The 19,360-nt window shown below is 45.6% G+C and overlaps 1 protein-coding gene across 3 annotated transcripts in view; it reads right to left on the reverse strand.

Annotated features, from left to right (window-relative positions):
* Positions 1-19,360, reverse strand: part of ABTB3 (ankyrin repeat and BTB domain containing 3) — a 176,656-nt gene that overhangs the window by 43,452 nt on the left and 113,844 nt on the right. For all 3 annotated transcript variants that reach the window (XM_054802182.1, XM_054802172.1, XM_054802163.1), the window contains exons 3-4: positions 17,137-17,341; positions 5,338-5,490 (exon numbers count right to left, since the gene is read on the reverse strand). In XM_054802182.1, the coding sequence (XP_054658157.1) occupies positions 5,338-5,490; positions 17,137-17,341 (358 nt within the window). The remainder of the gene's footprint in view (positions 1-5,337; positions 5,491-17,136; positions 17,342-19,360) is intronic.

Consider the following 19,360-nt stretch of genomic DNA (forward strand, 5'->3'; position numbering starts at 1 on the left):
CCACTTTTTCCTGGATGATTTCCCAAACTTCCTCTGTCAGGACAATGCCTCTCAGCATCGTGGCATCAGCAAATTTTAACTTCATGAGCACACTGCTAACATTTGTGCCAAAACCCTTTCTGAAAATTAAAAAAGACCAGTTCTTAAGAGGAAGAGCTGAAGATCTCTGCCTGTAACCCCATCGCAGCTAACCTAGCCCTTGCCACCTCTCTTGAAGCCAGTCCCTGCTGACTTTCCAATTCCTTTACTAATCCCCATCTTCTTCATCTTAACTAATAGCTCCCTGCATGGACTGCATCAAATTGTTCACTCAAGTCCAAATAGATGAAATCTACTGCACTTCCTTGGGGTAGAAAATCAGTTATCTTATCAAAAAGTTATTAGATTAGTCTGGCAAGATCTATCTTTAGAAAATCTGTGTCACATTTTATCCCATTTTTCCCTCAACAACATGTCTTTAATCAGTCTTTGCTTGAAAAAATATTTGAAGGCCTTGCACTAACAGCCTGGAATTTTCCTTGGATCATTTTTCATCCTTTTCAAGTGTTGGGCATTACTATTATTAATCGTTAGAGTTATGACACCACTCCGGGCTTTGTTAAAAATATTTCCCTCTGATCCTCTGATTTCATGAGGCAGCTCTTTCTCATCGCTGGGATAGAGGTTATCTGGTCACCCCACAATTTGAGTGCATTAAGCTGCATAATTTGCTCTCCTTTTGATTACTGTTTTCCCATTTTCATAACCTTGTTGCTTTTATTTATTTTTCCTTTCCCCCCAAGGATTTTCTTCCCGAAAACAGAGGCCACTTAAGCTCTTGGGGGATGGCCTCTGTTGACACTGATGTACACCTCTCACAGGTGCCTCCTCAAGGCCAGGACTTACAGATACCAATTTCACCTCTGTACTCCTGCAAGAGAGGAGAAAAATGTGTCACGTCCAAGGTCAGGAGCAGAGACAGGACCCAGACTCACAGCCAGCTAGAGAAGAAAAGGGATTTTTGCTGCCCAAAGGGTGAGCCCAGCACCCTCGGGCAACCCAGCCATGACTCAGAAATGCTGCTGAAGTGTATGAGCAAGCAATTAAAGGGGATCAAGTTAAGGCTCTCCATCTGTGCACAGTCACAAGCCCTGTCACACCGGCTCCTGCTCTCACCAGCTCTGCCTCCACCAGCAATGATGCTGCCACCTCCAACTAAATTTGACTGGAATGTAAGGGGGGGCTCTGACTGCACCAACAGGGTCAGCATGCAAACCCCGCTGCCTAGCTCCATCCTCCGGAGTCCAACCCCAACAACCAGGGAATGCAAACAAGGGACCGCAACATAGCCTGGTGCTACCAGAGCCTCAGGGGTCTCCATGGGCTGCACATCAATATGGGATGGGGATGACTTAGAATCAAAGAAGTCTGAGGCAATGCTGAGGGTAGAAGAAAAATACTTCAAATAACACATGGGAATTGCCCTTTGTAGAGGGGAATTGCACTCATGTCTCCAAGATTGTCGATTTTTCTTCAATTTTTGCTGCTTTTGGACATCAGACCGAACATGCGCACGCATGCACATGCTCACACCCCAGACTATATCCTTTAACCTCTGGCTGGCCAGAAAATAGCCCTTTATCCAGTCAGGTGCAGAAGTGACCAAGTAACAGTCCCTCGCATGACATTACCACCTCTCTCGGGTCAGTTTGTTCTAGCATCTCTACATCCTCCAGAATTGCTATGATATATTGCAACCAGAAATGAAGCCACTGACCCTGATAAAAAGCACGGCAGCCTTTGTGCTGAGCAACACAGGATGCTCCTCCCTTGCTCTTTTTCTCTGCTGTCAGCCTCCAGATGTAGTCATCCATTAGCAATGCTCCCCACCACATGTCTAACACATTGGGTTGGGTTTTTTTTGTTTTAAACAAACTTCCCACAGAATGGAGGATAGAGAGACAGTCAAAAAATGTTTTGTGCTTAGGTGGAGCAAGGGGAAAGGTACCCCTTGCAGATGTGATGATATGAAACAGCCACAAGCAGGCATCTGTTTGCAACCAGCCAGACCCAGTGCAGACTGAGAAGTGACGCTACCTTATTGCAGCGGAAACGCAGGTCAACACAGTTTTTACCACCATGCCCCTTTTTGGCAACAAATTCCCTTCATCCCTGATTCCTTCATTAATAAAAGGTGTAGAGCAGGGAGCAGAGCACCCACCTTCACCAGACTTACGCCAGCAGAAAGCTACTTCGCACACAGTTCTCTACTGACTATATCCAGCCGCCTCAGGTGGCCCAACAGGGACTGAGTACAGGTGAGGCTTTATTTAAGTCTGGTCTCCAACTAAGACAAACAGTATTTTGGATAAAACTTGGGCTTCTGTCTCAGTTAGCTGTTGTGCATCCAGCAGTCAGTCCATCTGTGAAACCTACCTCCATGCAAAAGGTGGAGCAACTGCTCTATTTAAAGCTTCCACTCCTGAGGGAAGGTGAACATTTATATCCCTGCTCATCTCTCAAGTCTGGGGAAAGGGAAGAAACTTTCTGGCATGTCTGCTGCTGTAAAATGAAGAGAGATTAGGAAGGAGATAGGCAGCTCCTGTCTGATTACAGCTTCCCTTACTCCTCTACCCAGAGCAAGAGCAGCTTCTCTTTCAGGAGATGAAAACGTTGCAAGAAATTAAGGCAACGGATTTTTAAAAAAGGATCAGAAGAGGGGAGAAAGAGAGGAAGTATTGGAATGAAAGGCAGGAAGAAAGCAGAGATGATTTACAAAGCCACATATCGGGAACCTCACTGCTGGAGCATGCGATTGTGCTGCGAAGTGTCACACGAATCTGCTGGGAGATCTCTATGCTGTAGTTCAGATAAGAAACTGCACATTTGGTTTTTATCCGAACTGATCCTGAACTTCATAGCCTTTGAGATCATGCCAATCTCTCTCTCCCCCTCTCCTTGTATGCATGTTTTCCCAGAGTGGAAACTGATTTTGCTTTATGCATTTGCAATGACAGGTTGTGAATCAACACCATGGAATGATGCAATATCACATACGACCATGGGAACTTTTGGGTTCAGGTCTCTATATTTTAGGGACTAAAGAAGACTGCTAAGAAAAGCCTAGAAATTGAACCAGTTTCAAGGTTATACTTATTAAGCTGTTTCTATGAAAGTCAGAAAATGTATCAAGCTAACTGCATTCAAAATCCTTCAGCTGTCATCCATTACACAGCTTATTTGAAAAGCCATCCTCTGCAAAGTTGTTGTATTTCCCACCCCCCCTGCCCCCAGTGTTTGCATTTATGGAATTGATGCTTGCTGAAGAGTTGATAGTTGGAAACACTCCCTCCCTAACAGGGAAGCATGAAAGGTTGGCACCTGGCTTAGTGGAAATGAAAAGTGCTGAGGGTCTACACTGAATACAAATAAGAAATTACAAGCTTCAACATTTCAAATTAACATCTTGATGCCTCATATTATTCTTCAGAAAAGCTCGGTCCTTCCTTTGATCTCAGGATTACAGGCAGACGGGGTCTGATTCGCAGCTACTCAAAGAACCTGCTGCACTACGCCGGCAGCACGCACAGACCTTAAAATAAAACCCAAAGTACATGGACACTCATTTGCAAACCTCTGCCAGCACAGTAGAGTGAGATTGTCATTTTGGGGCATCAGTGGGTGAATTGGGTCCCTGCAGTCAAATAAGCGCACACTGCAAAGTCTGGTCTCTCTAAAATCCAGAATTTGTTTCAGGAATGATTTCTCTTTTCATTCCCACCTGATTAATCCCAGGCTGCACTCTTCAGGCTTATTTCCACTTGCAAGGCAAGCAGGACAACAGCAATCACTTCTATTCTTTATGAAATGAATTCTTGATGGAAACTTTAAACTAAGTACTAATTTGTTCCTCATAATTAATAAATTCCTCTGCAGCATAATACAACTCTCCCCAACTTCAAAGGATTTTGAAACTCCTGGAAAACTGTCTAACAGTTGAGGGCATTTTCTATATATATACACACCCATTGACAAAATACAACTTTAAGAATGGTATATTTTGGTTTTTTAATCCACAGATACTTAACTGTATCTACCTTAATTTTTAAGACAGAGGATGTAGAGCAGAATCATTATTGCCTTATTTGCAATCCTACCTAAATACTGGAAGAAGTATTAAATTAATTGTGCCTTTTCAAAACCAAGTGCTAGGTCTTCAGAAAGCGCATAGTACCTATAAGTCCTGACATTTCAGTAGGGATGTAGAATGCTGCACTTCTGGAAATGAGGGCCAAGATGGTCACACCAAAGAGAAGCAATTACAGCCAAGATTTGAAATCTGAAATGTTCAAGATTTTGCTTTTGAAATTCAATATATTTCTTCAATTAAATACTGAATAGCTGTGACTATAAAAAGCCTATGCAGATCTTGAAGTTAAGTATTATACTCTCTGGTGACAGAGCATGTCAAGGCCAGAGTCAACAGAAAACAGCTGCTCCGATGCAGGTTATCCCACCTAATCATGTAGATCGTCCCTCTGCTTTCTGTAAGAATGCACCTACTGTTGTATGAAGAGGCAAACTGCTGAAAATTGAGGTTTATGTACAAATTTGTGAAGCAACAGCAGTGAGTAATTTCTACTTTGGCAGATTCAGAATGCCTTTTCATATGAAAATCAAAACCAAATATATTCTTAACTCCAGAACAGCCCTAGATCATGCTTTTATACATGTACATAATAATAAGGCAAAACAGACACTAAAAACATATCCTGGCAATAAATACTGTAAGACTTCATTAGAAAACCAAAAGGTCATATCTCATGCACGAAAAAGTCAAATTATCTAGGCTGACATTTACAACTAATTTGAACCGACATTAGCATGAAAAATACAGTTTTACTGCAAGAGGTACTATTACCTGTAAGTTTAAATGTGCCCTTTAAACATTAATGCTGAAAACAAAGCACTGAAAAATATCTGCAGCCCTGCCAATTACATTTCCGTATTTTACAGCAAAGCAACGTGAAGCAGACAATTAGCAGAAGATTTCAGCCCCTCATTAGCAAGCAGAACCTAATAGTAAGAGAGAAAAACAAACACCATATGAGCTCTGACGAGCAGATTACGGGCTCAATCCAGCTGTGAGATATTCAGGCACCCATTACCATGCAACCGGCTTATCCATGGATGTGAGCAAATACCAGGAGCTGATTTTGCAATGCACACAGCGATGAGCCCGAGCATCCATGCACCTCTCAAGGCAATAACAGAGCCCTCTGCCTGCCTGCTTGCTCGCTGTCACTAGGAAAGAGACACATTTTGCACAAAGCAGCCGATTTTTTTTTGTGGACTTACTTTAACTGTCGAGGTTCGCAGTCAACTCCCGGCAGTAAGAGCCTCGCTGCCTGCCGTACGTCATCGCTGTCCACCGAGAAACTGCGACGGTGCCCCGCGTGAGCCACGGCAACCCGTATCCACTCCATCAGGGGAGGCAGCACAATGAACGGCCTGGGAAAGCACACAAACATGAATGCTACAGTACACTAGCATCAAAATTACAGGTAGAGAGAGGGCAGGGGAATGCGTGTGTGTCTGTGTATATATGTATGTGAGAATGTATATAGAGAGAAAGAGAACGAAACAATCAAAACGAAAGCATGGGAGAGCAAACCAGCTCAGCAAATTTCAAGCAGGTCTAAATCAAGATGTCTCACCCTGTCTCCAGAGCAGGATTATTTGAAAAGTGAGATTTATGAGCCATGCTCATTTATGGGGCTCCTGCGAGGTCAGTGCACCCGCCTGGCAAGCCCTCCTCCCCCCCATCTTTCGCACGGTGTATCCTGAAAACAGGGCAGGAGCCTGGCGCAGGACCACATCCTGCTCCGGCTGACGCACTGGGCTGCCACTTTGCAATAGGGACAGGAGAACGAACCAGGGCAAAGGGAGAGGATGCCCCCACCCCAGGATGCCAGGGATGGAGGGGTGTTGTGTGAGGAAGCCTCCAACATCTCCTACCAATGCAACATGCACCTCGTGCTCAGCACTGAAAGCGGGGACCTTTCCAGCTGATCCCACTGTATTATTGAGGTTATCTGTGAGCAGCACCAGAAATCAGATGGTTTTGTTTCACTTTTAGCAATATCAAAACACTACACCTTTGGGTACAAGCTCTTCTGCCACTTGAGCAAAAATACACAAAATCACCTCTCAAAGTGGACGGTGGGACTCTGGGCCACAACCCCCACTTCATGGACACTATCAGAGAGATGGTCCTTCGCTCCACAAGACCTGGACAGCCCCATGTCCTAGCCAGAGCTGTCCAAGCCTTAGGTGAACCACACAACACAGTTTGCCCCCATCTATGCTAAAAATTATTTGGAGACTAAGAGAAAAATGCTAAACTTTAAATGAGAACCATAGCTTCAAGTCTTAATTTGCAGTTAAAAAAATAAAAAAATAAAAATCTGAAACTGAACATCTCGGAAGGTCACTGCCTGTTAGGTCAAGGTGGACAAAATCCCCAAAGCAATGCAGGCTGCAGCAACTGCCCTCCCATCCCCAACAGGATTTCGTGCCCACTTCATCATCTAGCTGGTGTGTCCAAAACGGGTGTCTCCTCTGCACCTGTACACAGGAGACAAAGTCTGTGTGGGGAAGAAATGAGGAAGGGTAGAAGAAATCCATCTTTATAAAAATATACTATAAAATTCTAAAAATTGTAAAATCATTAAAAAATAATAAATCTGTCCAAAAGCTACTTGAAAACTATGCTGAAACTTCTGTAGTTAGTCAGGACTGCTGAAAACTATTTAGACACAGTGAAACTGTGTGGCTAACTACCACGGCTAAGGGATGTTAACAGAGATTGCTATAATATTAAAAAAGGAAAAGAAAAAAAAAGAAAAGGAGATGAAACTTGTAAATGACTACTGTCCTCAAGGAATGTCTGCAATTAACCTGCTCTTACCTTCTTTTTCTGGACCTTTTTATTTTGTCTCATTTTCTATGCGGCTCCTTTTCCCTTCCTCTTTAACTGTATATTCCCATATTCCCTGGATTTATTAGCTCAGTATATCATCCTAATACTGGAAATGTTCCTTTTTGTGCAGCACCATCCCCTACTTTTGCTCCTTTCACCTCTCCTGCTCCTTCTCATTCAATATTGCTTTCCCTTACTTGCCTTCCCTTATGTGGTCCCTTTCCTCAGAGGGAAGGGGGGGGGGGGGAGAAAAAGAGAGTCTGGATTAGATGCCCAGTAGGCAAATACTTCACATTTTAAATATATAACTTCACCCCAAAAGGATCTACCCTGAGAAAAAGATTTCAGATAATGTTGATTCTGGAATACTGGTTTCCTATTTATAGCTCTTTATGCCATTTATTTCTCTTTTGAAGACTTGACTTTACATAGCTCTGATATTAATATTCTTGAGGAGGGATGAGATATTTCACAAGTGCCGAAGGACAGAGAAGCCCTGAGGCCACTAATTTTCCCCGGGATGCCGGGTTCCCAAATCTCACGGGCGCTTAAATGAACAACCTCTTTTTGAAATATGACATCTTTGGCCGACTTGCCACTTTTATCATTATTCTATTCGAACAGACTGCCGACCCCTCAAGATCAGGCTGCCATTGTTTCCAAGGCTTTTTGCTCTCCCCAGTCCTGCTGCGGCCGCATAAGGAGGCAGATAAGGAGAGAACATCTTCTCCCACAACTTCCATGAAACAATTTCCATAACCCAGCTCATTTGTCATGACGGCGGCAGCGGTCAGAGGAGGGAGAGAGGAGAGCCAGGGGTGTATCTGCTCCTGGAAGGTGACCTGCTTTCCAGGTCACCTGTGACATGTGTCCTCAGAGCAGAAGGAACCCTCTGTCATGGCGTGAAGTAGCTGGGGACAAGTGATCGGTGGGAGTTGCTTTCATCACTTGCTGAGCAAACAGTAGAAAGGGAGCTGCAAATCACACTGGAAGTATAAAAATGTATATAGTTACTTGGTGCTAGGAAAACAATTAAAGGGCAACTCAACTCTAGGTTAAGGTTTGCATGAGTGAATGCATGGATCAGAGAAACGAAGAAAGGCTTGTACGGAGCTGTCCTGTAACATCTGCTGGGCGAACGGAAAAGCAGAGAGCTGTGGCTGAGCAGGGGACTCTGAGGTTCATGCTTTTCCTCCTCCTGTGCAGGTCAGAAACTCCCCCAGCACAAAATCTGCCCCCCCTCCCCAGTAAGGAGCAGAGCAAATAAAATTATTTACAGCAACTGTGATAACTGCACTATAAAACTGCATCTTTTTTTTTCCCGGTCTTGCAAACTTCAACAGAGAAATAGAAACCAACGTGGCTATTTGGTGCAATAAATCCGAAAAGGGAAGAGAATCAGTGTTCTGCAGAAGCAGGGGGATTTTCTCTAAAGGCCAGTTTTGCTCCATACACGAGGATGTGGAGTTTACTCACAATATATTACATTCCTTTTTCCGAGGCAAAAAATCCCAACCCATCACTGCGTATCTGAGCGTGTCAAGGAATTTGTATTTTGAGAAGAGAACCAAATATGGTTGAGTGCAATAGGTTAAAAATACCCTTCAAGAGTCTATGCACCACGTGAAGTGGATTTTTTTTTTTCTTTTAATGCTGTTTATGTGTCAAAGGAGAAAGAGGAACACAAAGTCATAGGGAGGTGACAACCTACAAGACAACGTGGCATCACCAAGACATATATCACTTTTCAAATGACACCATGCAAAAGTGGGTTAGGCAAATGCACCACATCATTGGTGCATACATTGCTTTATCTCTGCTGTACAAAGGCAGGTAACAACCAGGAGAGTTTGGTACTTTTGTGTTCCAGAGCAGACATAGCAGGTAAGTCACCTAGTTACACATTTTGGAAGCGCCTGCCTTAACTAAATTAATTTAACCACAGTAGGAACATGCTGGGCTTGACTCTGCTTGAATGATGTGGAACATCGGGAGCAACTCGATTGCTGCAGAAGCACCTTACAGGGGTGCGGGTCAGCGAGCACTCTGATCTCCTCCTCTAGCTCATCTTTGTACCTGTGCTTAACTTTAAACGCATGCTCCTGTCCTCTTTAATTCACTGCGGTTCAAAGTTAAGCATGAGCTTAAGTAACGTCCCAAATAAAGGATGAATTTCAGCACAGGCTTGTATTTTCCAGAACTGTTGTCTAAGGGGAAAAACGTGCCAGATGGGGATGCAGGGAGAAGTCTCTGCACAAAGCAATCTCCATCCCACACAAAAGAGATGGGAGGTGGGGGAGGGATGGGGGAGGCCAACAGAAAGCAGATCCCAAAGGGTTGGACCTTTCTGTCCCCGAGTCCTTGGCAAGGGGACAGCTGGCTCCTCTTGGAGCATGCCCTCCCTGGGTCCCTACTTAAACAGAGAAAGGAATTATCAGATCCTCACATTGCCAGTTCCGCCCTCCACAAAGTATCCCTCCTCTTTCCCTCTGGCTGCCCCAGGTCTGTCTCACAGCTATTTTGGGACGACTCAGGGACCCGTGAGCTCCTGGGCCTTGCAGACATCTGCAGGCAATATCCAGCTGCCCCCCCCATGAGGGACGACTGCTCGTCTTCCTCTCCCATCCCAGATATCACACATCCTTCTCCGCATCACCCTCAGACATGGCAGCTCCCGGCCAGCACCCGTCCACGCCTCTCCCCAGCACCCTCCCCTCCAGAGCGGGGTCAATGACCCCTCTGCACCCTATCAGACCTGGAACTATTTTGGTTTTTGTGGGGCTGATGTCTCTGGGGCACTTAGAATTACAAAATGGCTCATCAGGAAAGCAAATGTTATGTGAGGAAACCTAAATATAAGGCATAACCCGCTCCAGTTGTGCCACCATTTGCTCAAAACCCACGCTCCTCCCAAGATGCACGTAGCAGTCCTGAACTGCCCACCATTTCCCTCCTCAGCTTGCTGGCACAAGAGATGTTAAAAGTCCTATCACGCATATGCAATAGTTCAGGCTTTTTCATCATCATCATCATCATTATTATTATTGCTATTATTATCAGTGGCAGTATATCTGTATATAAACAGGAGGAATCTTTGAATGGAAGAGCATGAGAAACGGGCACTGTAAAATCCAATAGGATGCTGCATTATCTTTGCGTGAATCTGCCAGGATACCAGTGAAGCTCTTTTTTGGACACCACCTGCTGCAATGTTGGAGTTGCAAAACACTAGGGCCAGCGCTCCTACAAATCCCAGCTCCCAATAACCCCTGGCCTTGGTTTTTCCCTGTCCGTACCACCTTTGCAGGGTGCAGACTCCCAGCTGCCCACTGACCATGACTGCACAGTCCACCATTGCCACCCAGTCCTTCAAGAGCAGGGCCATCACGCACACCCACCCTCTTCTTCTTTATTTCCCAGCAGCTTAAGCAGTTCTTCCTCTACTCGGTTGTTCCCTCTCCCTTGCAAGGTGGAGAGTAATCCACCTTTTTGGTGGGACCCCCCTGCCAGGAAAGCAGTGTCCTGTCTCACTCTCTCCTCCCCGTTCCCACTATTCATAGAAGCATAGAATGGTTTGGGTTGGAAGGGACCTCAAAGATCATCTAGTTCCAACCCTGCTGCCTGAGCTCCCCTCCGGCGGGTGACTCCCTAATCATTTTTGCCAGGTGATGAGAGTTCCAAAGGAGGGACTATTGCTGGTCACCTTCTCCAGCGTGCAAACTTAAACTGCCTTCCTGATGGCACACTCATCACCTTTGAATGCTCCTCACCCAGGCTTGGTCCTCCTCCACCACCGTGGCTCACAAACCCTGGACAGACCACCAGCCCCTCACTCACAGCAGTGCCTGCAGCATCCTCCAGGTCCAGGAGCTCATCAAGAAAGAGATTTCCCCAAATAATCACAGTGCTCAAAGAAAAAATTCTCTTTTCAAGTGCAGCACAGCAACCTCTGTATTTCTGGGGGTGCTTCACATTGCTCTTCTTCAGGCACCGAGCCCTTGCCCCACCACATGCACACACTCACTGTATGTATTAAAATCAACCCGCACAGAGAGGACTGGCTTGATGGCTGCATCACAATGGGAACAGAGAAACTCCTGAGGGCTAATCCTATTCAGATGTGAATTCCCACAGCTGCTTCGTGCTGTCCCCTCCCTTGCTTTCACCAGCTGTTAAGTGTACACAGCTCTATAGACTTGACCTCCCTTTAACTTAAACACCTTCCGTATGGTTCAATTATTGCAATTGCTTTGGTTGATTTCTGTTTGCAGGATCCTTTAGCTACTGAGGAAGACGCTGTCGTGGTAAGAGTTTCTTCGCTCACTCCAGCCAAGGAGCCCATCCAAACCTGCATGGCAATTGCAGCCAAAGTGCTCCACGCAGGTCACTGCTGTTTTACTGATTGCTTCTGCAATTTTAGAGTTAACAGCGCTTCTGAGAAGCAGAAGGCTATACTTTTGCAAGGAAAAGCCTATCTGGACAAAGGTAGGGAGATGTTTCTGCTTGCAGATATGAGTCAGCAACTTTAACGTTATGAAAAGGTCTTTTCATTTGTTTGGCTTTATGCTTATGTTTTCATGGGTGGTTTTTAAAGAAAATCCCAGCGTATGAATTGAAAAGCATTCTTAGTTCTGACAGTTTTCATTTAGAACATATGATGAAACCATATACGCAACGCTAGTCTGTTTTTAGTATTATTGGAGGATAGAAAAGCATGTTTTTTCCAATGGTTAGCATATATTTCAGTTGGGTTTCAAGGCTGCAAAACTCATGTTTTATATTTACACCATAAGCTACTTGTCTTCAGAGTGAAGAAATACCTGCAGTGCATTTTGTTCAGGCTGAAGGATCAAATCTCCTTGTTCTCACACAAGCCTCAGTGCGACCTGCCTAGGCGGAGGGAGGGTTTACCACTACACTTTTGTGTACCAAGACATCAGTGCTCCAGAGCCCGCACAAGGGTATCTGCAAGTCACAGTTTTTGAATTTGCATCCAGTGTTCAAATGCACCGTCCCCATTGCCTCTCCCATGTTAAAAACATTAACGGCCGAGACTTGAAATGCAAACAAGTCAAAGTGATGACTTGGCCAGCAACCACAATGGGGAAATATTTCACGGGCAGTTTTGACATCCAGTCTGACACGACTGGCTGCAGCATAAATCCCTGAAGAGATGCCAGCATTGGGAGCGCGGCGCAGAACGGTCCGGGTAACACGCTGTTCTCGCAGTGCTGCAAGCAATTTTCTCTATTTAAAAAAACCCCTATAGCCATCCCATGGACAGAGTAAGTCTAGCTTGATAAATTAGGTGTAGAATGCAGCCCCAGCCCAGCAAGGATATACCATCTGACAGCTGAGCTGTGAATACTGCCTGAACTATTTCTTGTAACATGTGCAATCTCACACGCTGCAGGCAGCTGCCAATACCATTTCTGAAGGGATTTTTAAAAAGTGGGAAGTTTGATATTTAGGATGCAAATCTAGAGGATTTGTGTAAGGAAGGATCTGGGATTTCTTTTCAGTGGTTCCCAATCAAAATCAACCCTGGAGTTAACTTTGAGTTCAGCAAGGCCACAGTTTTACCCTGTGAAGTTTTCAATTAAATAGTGGATAAAAATATATAGGGTAATACGGGGCTATGCCATACTGGCACATCAAGCATGTGTAATCCCTTCCTCAGATATACGTTGCAGGGTTCATTCAAGCTTCATAGCAGGACTTCCACATTCCCAGTGCTAGTGCTTTACCAGTTCTTTACTAGCATTGTCCATCATTCTTTCCACTCTGCTGGCCTTTGCTAGAGACTGCCATACCCGTGGAGTTTGTACCACATAATAATTTAAATCAGGGACACAGTTCCTTGGTTATCTTCTTACTGATATTGTTCTACGGGTAATAATCTGTACTACAGACAGGGCTGTACCAGTTACAAAGATGCTTTGAAGGAGTTCAAGTTATTTTACAGGAGTGGAACACTCCTCTCATTAAGGCGGCTTCATCACATTAATTAGCCAGGTACAATAATAACTATCCAAATCATGAAACAAAATTCAGATGATAACCCAAACCCTTCCCATTAATCACCAACAACTACAAGCTACAATTTGCACGTGTGTGCAAGTGCAGGGGACATGTACTTTTTCGTGTGTGTCCACGCGCACGTGCAAGGCAGGCAGAAAGATAAAAAAGAAGCAAATAGCTCATGGGAGTTTCCTAAGGGACTGCTCCACATACACGGAAGAGTAGTGAAGGAAAACTGAAAAGAAGGTTAAAAATCAGACATGTATCCATCAACTCAATTAAGACGAGGGAAAAGCTAAAGGTTGCTGGGCGGTACAGGGAGTTATTGCTCCTCCAAGGCAGAGTGGCAGAGGAAACGCTGGAGAAGGAACTTTGCTGCCTGTGAGGAGAATTAATGGGTGGTTCTGGACCGGCTGAGCTGCTGAGCCGCTGCTTCTCAATGAGTTGTTAATGGGGAACATGGAGAGTTAGGAAGTAATGAGGACTTTGTCAATACAGCTGCGGATCAAAGTGGGTAAGGAACCACTTAAGGAAAAAACCATCACACAAATCTGCAACTACAGATTCTGCGCTTTCCGGTGCTTAAGAAATTACTTGTAATAATTTTGGAAGTGTTATAGAGGCTGAGAAGCAAAACACAACCACGGGACAGATACTTTTATTAAACCAGAAGCAGCAGGCAACAGTGGCCTCATCTACAATTTTTTTTTTAATTCCCAGGAAAAAACGAACAAACCTAAATAATCTACAGCCGCCTGCAGGTGGAGGCACCAGAGGAGCACTGCTTTCGCAGGCAACACCCGGCACAAGACAGATGTCTCCATCACATCCTGGCTGGGTGCATTAGGGAAGGGGAACCCCACAAAACAGGTCCACCCCACCTCCATGCCTACCAAACTAGCTGTCTACATCCCCAGAATGAGGTCCAAACCACGTCCTGTACCTCTATGCCTGCCAAAATAGCCATCTACATACACAGTACGCAGGGCCATTAGATAACCCACCCCACCTGGACTGGCTTGGATTGGTGCCAACAACACAGACAAAAAAAATCAGAGGGTTTCTTCCAAAGCGACCAGATTGAAAGAAGAATATGAATTTGGGGTTGGAGGGGGTCACACATCCATCTTATGGTTGGGTTTGTTGGCATTTAGGAAGTGGGGAATCTCTTCCAGGTTTTCCAAGCAATCCTAGCCACCTTCCACCTCCTCCCCCTCCCATCAAAGCAGCAGCTCCCCCCCCTGCAAGGGCTTTGCTATTTTTTTCCTTTTTATTTTATGTAAAGACAAACACTATTAAAAACACACCACGTTCTCATTTCTTTCCCTCCATGAAGAGCAAACACAGAGAAACACTCCCTAGAAACGAAGCACCGGATTTATTCAAAGGCAAGCATCCCATTTTACACGTCCCCCAAGACTTCGAGGGAGGTACCGCTTTCTGTGCTGGAAAGTGCTAAGCCAGACAGGACCGCCACCGTACCAGCTTCCCTCCTGTATCCAGCCTCTGCAGAAGGCCACGCAGAGCCTTTGCGGCTCCCTAATTCAACCTGGTTCAGAGCTAAAATCCAGGTGGGCTGGAGATGGGTGGGAAGGATGGGAGCAGCTCCCACGGGGCCATGGAGCCCTGCAAGTGCCAGGGGAGCTCTCTGGCCACATCCTGCAACCCGCCCCACCCTGGGCATGCACGGTCAGGGGAAGTCCTTGGCTTCACATGAGCCAAGGACAACCCCCGTTTCATGGAAATACTGCCTATGGCCAGATCCATGCAGTCCGGGCTTCTCTGCACCAGCAAGGACACAGAGAGGCCAAGGATGGGGAAAGTCACCTGGACCTCCCTGCTTCCTTCTGGGCTTCATCCAACCTAAAAGTGACTGTCACAGCTGGAGATGAAGAGAGGGAACACAGCACACAGATAAGGCATAAAGCTTGCAAATATGCTGCATATAAAAACGTCATGTTTAACAAACCCACTTCCTCGCAACGCACAAAACCTCATTATGGAAACCGAAACCACCAGAAATAAGTCATGGACCACAAAGCATGCTTGCATGTAAAAAAAAGATGGGAAATAGGCAGGAAGGCTTCTCAGAGTACTAAGGAGAAGTCAGCTTCACTGGTTTCCTTTCTGAGCAGCACGGGATGGTTACATCCAGCTGGTGAATCTCCAGAGCACAACCCCATGGAAATAGCCGGGCTCATGTTTAACCCTACATCGCTCCCACTCCAGCACTAAGTACTAACGCATGTTTGATTAGGCAACAGGAGGAGTATCTGCTCCTTCCAAAAGTGACCACAAGCTCTTGGCAATAACACCGAGTACTTGCTTTGGCCCTAACCGCACACCGCAGTTGTTAAACTGCCCTGCCAAAGGAAGACATCTTGCCAGACGGAGTATTCAAAATAAAGCAAAGAAGAACAATCACTTTAAATAATCGGTGTTTCAAGTGCTCTAACGAAGAGAACATGTATTAAGGCAACGTCTAAGAAAGGAAAACCTATTACAGCAAATGCTAAAAGTGATTTTTCAAATATTCCTGCCCTTTTCACTTTCCACAAGGAAGTGAAGTCTGCAGAAATCATACAAAACCAGAGCTTCAGCATTATTCACCTTTATTTTCCCACTGGTTCCAGTGGCATTACTCCCACAAATGGGGGCTACAGATTAGGTGAGGTTGTTTTCTAATTTTGGTTATTTTTTATGCATACTAACCACCCTCGGACACGAGTTAGGCCTTCCGCAATAACACGTCTGGATGACAGACTTCTGCAATAACAAATCATGAAATTAAAAATAATTTCGAAAAATGAGAAAATTCTGGATTCTTGTCATTTCCTTTTTTCTTTTTTTTTTTTTTCATACTTTGGAAACAATAGAGCAAAAAGCAACAAACATGCTTAGAGTGACCCAAACTTGAAAAGAAACAAAATGCCAAAAGGCAAATGGCAAAATTCCCAGTAACATCGTTAATGCCAAAGTTTCATCTTATATGCTTTTCTGTGAATCGATATAAAAGTATTTCAATGAAGATATCATTGAAATAATATCATATTATATACCATTTATGATTACACATATAATGAGATTCTCAAATGCTGCTTTTGAGATGCAGACCTCATACTGAAACAATAACAAGCCCTGTATGCGCGGCTCTCAGGGCACACGCGCAGATCAGAGCTTGGCTCACCCGTACAGCACGATACACACATCAGGGCGTAAACGTGGAGCCCAGCTTGAAAAAGCAGCTTGCATTTGCACCACCATGATACCCATCCTAAAAATGAATACCCAGCACTTTCCAAGCACCAGCCACTCCTCTCGCCTCCATACTGGGGAAGCCTGGTTTAGGGCTGGTGAGAAGCACGGCAGGGACCTTGCGTTACTAGAGGGTTTGCTGGGCTTTTGACAGGAGATGGCTTTATTTTCTTGGCCAGCAAGCTGTCCTGGTTGCTTTCTGCAGTGCCTGGGTGCAGAGCTGCCCTGCGCTGGGCACCTTGCCTGCCGGCATTTGGTAACCCCATCACCGGCTTCGGTGGCGTCTCCTTCTCACCTTACGGCAAACCCTGAGTCAGGACGGGGCCTGAGGCGTGCCTCCCCTGCCCTGGCCATCCCCAGAGGGGGGGGCAACAGCAGCACACCCAGAGTCTGCCATGTCCCTGTCCAGGGCAGCCCCAAGGTTACTCCTGTGCCCAAGTACTCAGCATGTCTGGAGCCCAGCATCTTTTAATGACCTCTCCTTTCCACACACTACTCTATTCATTTTTCACTTCCCCAATCGCAGCTGTCGAGCCCCATTAACGTGTAGAAAAAACACATTTAAACCCAAACCTGCTAGGCCAGAAATAGAAGTTCTCATTTTCTTTTCCAAAACACAGAATAGCTGAGCAACAACGAAAGGAAAAGGAAATCTCTCCCGAGTGCACATCTGGAACCAATTTGCTGTATGTAGCCACTGGGTGTCACTTTTGATATATATTGGGTCAGCCACGCAGCGCTTCGGCGACAGAAACGGATTTCAAAGAGGTGATCCTAAACCAAACCAGACTGCTCCGCAGCCTCTCACGCGCAAGCTGTAATTAGCAATTAGCCAGCCAGGCCGATTTATTAATGAAACGTCTTCGCCATGACATTAAGCACCATGCAGCAGCTCTTACCTCTCGGTCTGCAGCGTGACTTTTGATGGCTCCACGTTGGGGTTTTCCCACTCCATCTGTGGACAGTGCATGAAGTAGCAGAGGGTGTACAGAGCCTCCGGCTCCCAGTAAAGCGATCCCTGCTTCTGGTGCATCGGCGTCCCGTTCCCATGCTGCTTGGCATTGAGGGGTTGGAGGTGGTGCATCGCTCGAGATACCAGGTCACCTGGAAAAAAACAAAAGCTGGGTGAATGCCAGGTTTTCTTCATCTCCCCAAAGTTTTCAAACCAAAAGGCGCGCCAGGTTGGTTTTCCTTTCCATTTAACCTCACACATGCAAACAGTAAAGGGTAGGACAGGATCCTGTGCACTGCTCACCTCCTCCAGGTCAGACATTGCCTGATGGTTTACACAGTGCAACATGACATACCTGGGCTGCAGACAAGCCCTTGAAGGCCTGGGGAAGATGGGTTTCTGCAAATACGGTGTGTCAGCAGCGCCAGGCTGGCCCATCTCAGCACTTCCAGAAGAGCCAGTACGCTGGTACTGGGATCACAGCTACCTACAGGCAATCCTTGGAGGCTGCCAAAACCCCACAGTCCCAAAAATGACTTGTGGGGATGATGAAGAGAGGCACCAAAAGCCACATGCTCCTGAGTAGAGAGCGGCAGGGAAACGTATCCCTTTGGAACGAGGAAGGAGGCAGTCAGATAACTCACAGAGCGCTGCGGGAGCACGCAAATGGACACGTGGGTAAGAAAAAAAGGGGGAAAAGATTGCTAAAAGACAGTATCAGAAATGTGCAACTGAAATTGCAATTTGTAAGCCCAGGCTGAGCCCGGAAAACTTGATTTTAGCAGAAGAGCAAAACCTGTGGAGAAGGCTCACCCAGCCTCTCAGGTTTCCAGAGCACGGAAAATGGCCCAGGAGAAAGATGCTCATCATCTCCCCTGCGCCAAAGTGGTTCTGGGCGCGTCCTCGCAGGGCGAGTATGGGTAACCAGCTGCAGTATGCGGACTGTGATCAGCAAAGCCAGCAAGCGAGATTAGCAGGCAAATACGCGGGCAAGCAGCAGTGAGTCTCTAAGCACTGTGCTGATTGTAACTAATTAACTAAAACATCTCCCTTCAAGGCAGTGAATTTTACGTTTGTTGACTAGTGACCACTCTATCAAAGGCAGGGAAACAATTGTGGTTATAAACTGCCTGTTTTCACATCTTCAAATCACTCTGAGAGTGCTTTTGGGGGAAATAATGATCCCAGATCAAATCAGATGGTTTATTTTAAATGAAAATCTGAACAAGACCCCTTTGGGTCATTCTTAAGCTATACAAAATCAAGTGATGGGGAAAAGAGGACATAATTTTCCAGTGTTAAGAAGAAGTCACACGCTTTCTGTTATTTGTTTTCCCAAGTGATCACTGAGCACTGAAACTCGGAAGGAAAAGTTAGAAATGCACATTGAGTTAGGAACATAAAACTAAATCGGGGGGGTGGGGTGGGGTGGAGGAAAAAAAAAAAGCTGAATAATGAACTCATGGGCCAACTTAAAGGAGAACCATTTCAACTGTGTGCAAGGCAGAGCTACAGGGGTTTTTTGCAAAGTCCCACCCCTGTGAACACATCACAGCACATCACCTCCCTCCAGCCTGACTGGCACAGAGAATGATGATGCTGCTGCAACAACGTGCACCAGGGAGAACAGAAATGACTCGTTGAAAAATGCTCAGCCCAGTCCTCCAAAAACACAGCCTTAAAACCATGAAGAGAAGAAAACCGCTGGCATGAGAAAACTGCCGAGTCCATGATTTCAGGGTTTTGACACAATTTTTTGCTGCGCTCTGCAATATTCCTCTGATTCAAAGCTTTCATTTAAAAATAGTTTCTGTCGTTTCCCTCTGCCAGGAAATTGTCATGATAGGACCAGTCTTGCAGCCCTGTACGCTCATAATTTCCGAGAGAAGCTGTGCATGCGGAAAGCCTGCAGGATCAGGTCCACGGCAGAAACAGATGTGCCTGAGATGACTCCCCAGTCCTGCACGAAATTATCTGCAGGCAACCAGCAGCAAAGTTTGGGACTCCCCTTTACTCGGTCACAGCTGACGGCCAAGCCTAGCATGGGCCAATTTAACTGCTAGCAACCTTGCTGATAGCAAATGTAAATTCCCCTGCTTTTCTCCAAAAGGCAAATAAAAAATGCGTAGAACTGCTGGCTGCAACATCCAGCTTTAACAATAATAGCAAAA

The sequence above is a fragment of the Grus americana genome, chromosome 1 (assembly GCF_028858705.1).
Source record: "Grus americana isolate bGruAme1 chromosome 1, bGruAme1.mat, whole genome shotgun sequence".
In the NCBI taxonomy this organism is placed as follows: Eukaryota; Metazoa; Chordata; class Aves; order Gruiformes; family Gruidae; genus Grus; species Grus americana.